This window comes from Sprattus sprattus, assembly GCF_963457725.1.
Source record: "Sprattus sprattus genome assembly, chromosome: 2".
Taxonomy (NCBI): Eukaryota; Metazoa; Chordata; class Actinopteri; order Clupeiformes; family Clupeidae; genus Sprattus; species Sprattus sprattus.
The window spans coordinates 52,635,941-52,643,440 of NC_137921.1; the positions used below are offsets into that span (position 1 = coordinate 52,635,941).

At 48.8% G+C, this 7,500-nt stretch overlaps 1 protein-coding gene across 1 annotated transcript in view; it reads left to right on the top strand.

Annotated features, from left to right (window-relative positions):
• Positions 1-7,500, top strand: part of scfd2 (sec1 family domain containing 2) — a 150,021-nt gene that overhangs the window by 22,571 nt on the left and 119,950 nt on the right. The window contains exon 4 of the mRNA XM_080858416.1: positions 3,187-3,362. Within this exon, the coding sequence (XP_080714542.1) occupies positions 3,187-3,362 (176 nt within the window). The remainder of the gene's footprint in view (positions 1-3,186; positions 3,363-7,500) is intronic.

Consider the following 7,500-nt stretch of genomic DNA (forward strand, 5'->3'; position numbering starts at 1 on the left):
ACACACACACACACACACACACAAACACACACACCCTCTCACACACTTATTTAATTACGAACATTTATTCAATGGTGAAATAACACTCATATTTCAAACTTGAGTTTTGAATAAAAGAAATAACATACGTTTCCATTTGGTGTGCACATGTTTCTAACAAGGAAATCACACACTCAGGCAAACACACAGACACACACACACACACACACACACACACACACGCACAAGCAGAGAACTTACAAGAAATAATCAGTATACTGCTGTGTGTGTGTGTGTGTGTGTGTGTGTGTGTGTGTGTGTGTGTGTGTGTGTGTGTGTGTGTGTGTGTGTGTGTGTGTGTGTGTGTGTGTGTGTGTGTGTGTGTGTGTGTGTCTTTGTGTGTGTATTTGCTGGTGTTTATGTTTGTGCGGTAGGTAACCTGGCATATGTTTCTATCTTTTTCTGGTTGTTGTTGTGGTGTGTGTCTGCGATGTTCGCCATTGTACAGTCTGGGAACGGCTCCAGTCCTATCGTCATAAATTTCTGCTCCTCAGTCTTCTCCCCGCTCCAGCAGAATAAATAAAGCAGAATTATAGTTGTCTCTTGCCCCCTCACTCCCTCCTTCCTTCGTCTTCTCCTCGAGGAATGGATCACTCTTCGGCCTCGTTCACCTTTCTTGTTTTCGCCCCCGGGGCTAGATCATGGTCACCCTGCTCTTTGTCTCATTTTCCGTTTGCATTTTTTTTTTTTTTATCTTGGCATCTGCTCCGTGGCCTTCCAAGATGTCCGCCCCCTCTGTTTTAATTAGCGTGGTTTGTAATCCCGGGATAAATTGTCGTTGGCCCCTATTTTGTGTCTGCTCCTAGCTTTTGGGGGCTAAGCTACTATGTCTCTCACCCACCCCCCCCCCTATATTCCTCTGTCCTGAGTTGAATTATGGTTGGCACATTAAGCTAGAAGTGATTCTTGGGTCCTTTGCCAGGGCTTTCTGCAGCTGAGTCAGTTCACAATAGGCCTTTTCATTAGCTGGGTATTTCTAGACCACAGTCCATTTCTCAACAATATTTCAATGTTTGGCTGCAGAGATCTGTTTCACTGCCTTGTGCACAGTGCCACCTTTTGTCCTCTGATTGTGCCACCCCCGCGGCTTGTTTGGCCGAAGATGCCTTGCCGCCTGGTGCAAGACTACATCACCCAGAATGCTCATGTTTCCCAGTGAGTTGTAGTGTAAGCGGCTCTGTCTCAAGCCTGAGTTATGAACTTCAGCCTCAACAGTGGCCACACTGTGTGGTCCATCAGCTGTCAACGTTTCTGTCTGACTCCTCAGCACTCCCTGACCGGTTTCAACATGGATCCATACACAACGACACGTTCATCACGACCACACTTTTCTTTTTCTTTTCTTACCCAAGCACACACACCCGCCCCCTCCTCCTCCGAACCTTCCACCCACCTCACCCCCACCCCAACACATCTCTTCCCCCCGGGCCTCTTATACCCCCCCTCCCCCTCCCTTCCATCATCTGTTTGGCGGCGCTAAAGAAAACACTGGCCATGCAGCTCAACAGGAAATACTCCCACATCTGGGGCTGGTTCTGAGCAGCAGCGTGGAGCAGCAGAGGCAGAGTAGGCAGGGGTAGAGGTGATGGCAGAGGCGGAGTGGCAGAGGCAGAGTAGGCAGGGGTAGAGGTGATGGCAGAGGGAGTAGGCAGAGGCGGAGTGGCAGAGGGAGTAGGCAGGGTTGGAGGTGATGGCAGCATAGTGGTGTTCAGTGGCAGTGCCAGTGGTAGAGCAGTCCAACCAGCAGCAGAAGCAGTGTGGTGGTGGTGGTGGTGGTGGTGTTGGTGTTGGCAGGGTTGTGGTGGAGGTGGAGGTGGAGGTGGAGTGGCAGAGGCAGGCTCCCCAACACCACACACCCTCACCCTTCACCCAGATACCACCACCCACCACACATGGCCTCTCAGTCCCATGTCATGGAGCCAACTACCTTAGCACTCTCTCTCACACACTCACACACACACACACACACACACACACACACACACACACACACACATCCACACACGCTTCCCCCCTCCTCTTTTCCTGTGTCTTAACGGCGCCCCTTTTGGGCTGTGCAGGTTTACTAGGGGTTTAGTGTGTGTGTGTATCTATCTCTCTCTCTCATTCTGTGGGTGTGTGTGTGAGTGTGTGTGTGTGTGTGTGTGTGTGTGTGTGTGTGTGTGTGTGTGTGTGTAGGTAGACGTAGAGAGAGAGAGAAAAAAATATATAATTTTGAATAGATGACTGCCTTTTCAAGATTGAAGTCATTAACAGAGATCATGCTCTTCATGAGGAAAAGTTTCTGGAGGCACAGTCATTTATACTCTTGTCTGGTTATCCTTGTATCACAGCTACGCATACACACACACACACACAAACACACACACACTGTGCCCCCCTGTATCCTCCAAAGCTTCCCAGAAATAATATTATGCTCTGCCATGATATCAAACACACACTCACCAGAGCACAGTGTGATATGTGTAGGGAAACTGTTATTCTTCTGGAGGTTCTGTGTATTTGTTCTCTTATTACGAAGCACAGTTCCCACCATGAGAGGGGTCCTGAGTGTGTGTGTGTGTGAGTGTGTGTGTATGTGTGTGTGTGTGTGTGTGAGTGCTTGGGTGTGATGAGATACTTGATCAATGTGATTTATGACCCATATCTCTGAGTTGCGATCGGTCATGTGTGTGTGTGTGTGTGTGTGTGTGTGTGTGTGTGTGTTGGTGAAGGCTCTGAAGCCCTGCATGTGCTTGGGAGAGGTGTGTTGGTGATGAATGGAGTGAATTATTGTTCAGACACTAACTGCTCTCCTTTGTCTCTATTCTTCCTCCTCTCATCTCTTTTCTCATCTTGCGCTCCTCTGTTCACCTCCTTTTCTTCCCTCTTCACCACTCTTTGTTTATCCCCTCCTTCTCTTGGTGTAAATGTTTCTTCTGTTGTTTTTTCTGTTATTTTCTCTTCTATTCTCTTATTGTCTTTTCTCTTCACTACTCCTCTCCTGTCCTTTACACTACTCCTCCTCTCCCCTGATTCCCTCTCCTCAACTTTTTTCCACTCCTCTGTTCTCCTTTCCTCCTCTCCTCTGTTTTCCTTTCCTCCTCCCCTCTGTTCTCATCTCCTCTGTTCTTCTCTCCTCATCTCCTCCTTTCCTCCTCTCCACAGGTCGTGTAACAGCCCAACAGATCAGTTCTTACGCCCAGCTCTTCAAGGGCCAGGCGGAGGCTGTGGAGAACCACGCCGGCGTGCTGCAGTTGGCCCTCGCCACCGCCCAGACGCTGCGCCACCCGACCCTCGCCCGCTGGGACGCCAGCCTGGCCTTCCAGAGGCTGCTGCTGCAGGTAGGCCCCCTGCTCAACCTCCACCTCCTCCTCCAGCTCCTCCTCCACCTCCACCTCCACTGCCACCTCCACTGCCACCTCAACCTCCACCTCCATTTCCACCTCCACCTCCACCTCCATTTCCACCTCCTCCTCCACCTCCTCCTCCACCTCCACCTTCTCCTCCTCTTCCACCTCCACCTCCTCTTCCACCTCCACCTCCACCACCACCACCACCACCACCACCACCTCCTCAACCTCTACCTCTACCTCCTCCTCCACTGCCACTTCCACCTCTTCCTCCGGAGCAACACAAACACACCGGGTTATTTAAACACACACACACAACTCACACACGCAAATACACCTCACACTTATCAACATGCTCTCGCACACACTCTGTGTCTGAGATGGTGGCAGAGTTGCAGAGATTTATTCTCATGCATGCTCACACACACACACACACACAAACACACACACACACACACACACACACACACACACACACACACACACACACACACACACACACACACACACACACACACACACACACACACACACACACACACACACACACACACACACACACTTCAGGGTGGCATCGCAGGTGAGGAACTGTCAGAGATGGCGGGGGTGGATCCGTGCATAAACCATCTGACACAGTCACACACAAACAGCACCACACTCTGTAAACACACACATACACACACACACACACAGCACCGCACTCTGTAAACACACACTCTCCTGTTTTGGGGGGAAAGGGTGAGGTTTCTGTAAACGTCTGGAGAGGAGTCCGCCCCAGCTAGCCAGCCGGCCAGCCAGCCGCTATGCAAGGAGGTTACGTCTGAACATCTAGCCCCCATCCCTACCCCATTCCTCTCCCTCTCCCTTCCTCTCCATTCCTCCCTCCCTCACGCCAGGGTCCTTTTTTACAGGCTTGTTTAGAGTTTCAGAGGCTCAAGGGTCAACAGGAAATGCTTGACAGGACAGTCTGGGACGGATGTGCACGTGTCCGACCGTTGCGGGGTCACTGTGCTCATCCCAGCAGGAGAGATGAAGAGCAGGAGCAGTGGAGAGACAGGGAGAGGGAGGAGGAGAGATAGAGAGAGAGAGAGAGAGAGAGAGAGAGACAGCAAGAGAGAGTGAGGAAGAAAGGGGACAGAATGACCTAAGAATGTAGGGAGGGAATGTAAGACTGAGATCCTGTAAGCAAATGACTGCAATTGCGAAGGTGGGGGATAATTTGAGTTGTGTTGTTCAGATAAGCATTCCATTAAGACTCTTCCCAGAAGGGTCACTGAAACTACATATTTACTGCCTTTATCTAGATAGATTTGTAATCATTTTTAAAAAGTCTTGGAGTGTAACACTCTTTCTCCTGGGAAGAAAACAGACTAAGCAGAGCTTTGCTAGTGTGGTAGCGTGCTAGCTCATCTCTCTTAAAGTCTCTTTAAGCCCTCCACTGAGGCGCCGTTAGGCTCCAGCTCTGGGGCTTGTTTCCTTTCTCTCCTGTTCTCCCTCACTCACCTATTGGATTTTCATAGACTCCTCTTTCATGGAGTCTCTCCTTTCCCGGAGCAGTAAACATATCAGCGGGACAGCCCGGCGTTGAGGAACTTATTAAAGTCAATCACGGAAAAGCAAACATGTCAGCCTCATGCCAATGCACCCGGCCCGCGCCAGATGAGAATTTGCAAACAAGCTCATAAAAGCTATCCCAGAGAGAAGAGAGAGGGAGAGAGGGAGACAGGGAGAGAGACAGAGAAAGAGAGATAGAGAGATAGAAAGAGCGAGAGATAGAGAGAGAGGGGAGAGAGAGAGGGGAGAGAGAGAGAGAGAGAGAGGGGAGAGAGAGAGGGGAGAGAGAGAGAGAGAGAGAGAGAGAGAGGGACAGAGAGACAAAAAGAGCAACAGAGGGATTGATAAAAACGGAATGAAATCCAGATTCTCTCCTAATATGAACTATCTGTTGTTGTGTCCTGGGCCCGTTAATCCAGAAAACTCCACATTAAGCTTGACGAGGAATGACAGGTCATTTTGTTTCAGGTTTCAACAGCCTGTGGTTTGTTGCAAATTTACATCAGTACATTTCAGTTCAGTAATTTCAGTCAATTATTTTTTTATAGGGCCAGCACTTATAAAACACCATTAAGCAAATTAGTTAGAACAGGCCATCTGTCTTTGGCGAGACAACGGTCCTCCGTGCTTTTGATTAAATTTGGCGTTTCATGAAGGGGATTTGTCTGTGGATGTGCGGGGTTGGGACAATAGATGAATCTCCCCATTAGGCAACAGGTGAGTGATAGGCTGAATAGTCTTTGGGAGTGGGGTGGAGAGTGCAAGGCTCCTAATGAAAGACTGTTCAAAATGGCTTCAGAGCCCTTTAGATCACCACAGTTTAATTAATCTCTCTTTGATGATTTGCATATTAATTACAGCCCGTCGTTAAGATGAGTTTTACAAAATGGTTTTGAAAGAAGTTTTTCAGGGTCACAAGGCCTCGGACATTCAATAAGTAGTGCAGTGTGTGTGCCTGCTTGTGTAGGTGTGTGCAAGTGTGTATGTATGTGTCCGTATGTGTATGTGTGTGTAAGTGTGTATAGGAGGGTGCGGGCATGTGAGTGTATGTGTATGTTTGTGTGTATATGTGTGTGATGTGTGGGGGGGATTGTATCCAGGTGTGTGTATATGTGCCGCACAGAGTGTGTTTGCCTGTATATGCACGCACCTATGCAACAGCTCGTTTGTCAGTGTATGTGGAAAACCTTTGCGGGCTCCAGGAGTCGATCTCCCCCCTATAACTGCCGTAATCTTGAGGACTCAGACCTCGTCAAGCAGCCTTGAGCGTCCCGTGCGAGTGGGTGTTTGCACTCTAAACAGCACTGTAATGTGAGCCACACATTTATACAGCCATTAGGCTGAATGAGCTCTGTGGTTACTCTCCCCTCCCTCACGTTTTCTCTTTTTCTCTCTCTCTCTCTCTCTCTCCTTCTTTCCTTCTCTACCTTTCTCCCTCTCTTCTTTTCTCTTTTTCTCTCAATCTCTCCTTCACTCTCTTTCTCCCTCTCTCCTTTTCTCTCTTTCTCTCCCTCTCACCTTCTCTCTCTTTCTCCCTCACTCCTTTAATCTTTCTCTCTCTCCTTCTCTCTCTTTCTCCCTCTCTCCTTTTCTCTCTCTCACTCTTTGTGTGTCCTTTCTCTCTCCCTTTCTCTCTCTCTCTATCTCATCCTCCTCCCCTTTTCTGTATTTTTCTTTTTCTCCTCACATTTTCTCTCTTTATCTTTGACAATTTTCTCTCTCTCTTTCTCCTGCTCTCTCTCACTCTGCTTTTCTCGCTCTCATCCTCCCCTCTATCCCTCCTTTTCTCTCCTCCTCCCTCTCTCCATCTTTTTCTTCAGTAAGAACCCACTCCCTGCTTCTCGGCCCATGAGTGTGTGCTCTCCTGAGAAGGCCAGGGAAGCAGGCTCCTGGATGCATGCTAATGTGCCAGCCCTGAACCCACACTGACCAATCCCAAAGCGCCAGAGGTCCCTTCCTCAGCCTACACACACACACATTAAATATTCTAAGTACATGACTAAGTATATGAATCACACATATAGCATTTATAGCATTGCCATTGCCACAGTATCTCCACAGGACAGAGAGAGGGGTATTTTCATAATGCAGCACCTTACATATGGCAGGGGCCCAGCAGGCATGTAGCCCCGCAGGTTTAACTGAGTTACAGCTTGAGCTACCCTGCAGATTTACTGTGTTGCAAATGTTGATTTGTTTTAATTGCGCAGTATATTTCCCTGCGGTGAAACAGGTAGTGTGTGTGAGTGTGTGTGAGTGTCTGTCTGTGTGTGTCTGTCTGTGTGTGTGTGTGTGTGTGTGTGTGTGTGTGTGTGTGTGTCTGTCTGTCTGTCTGTCTGTCTGTGTGTGTGTGTGTGTGTGTGTGTGTGTGTGTGTGTGTGTGTGTGTGTGTGTGTGTGTGTGTGCCCCCAGCGAAAAGCGGCTCGGAGGTGATTTGTTGGTGTTTACTTGCGCAAGATGTTTTGCGCAGTGGTAATAAACGCTGATTTGTTGCTTGTAATCATGTAACGGAATTTATAGTGGCAGTTAGAGGTGGGGGTATTTAGTTGGTTATAAGCATGTAATAGATGTTGTG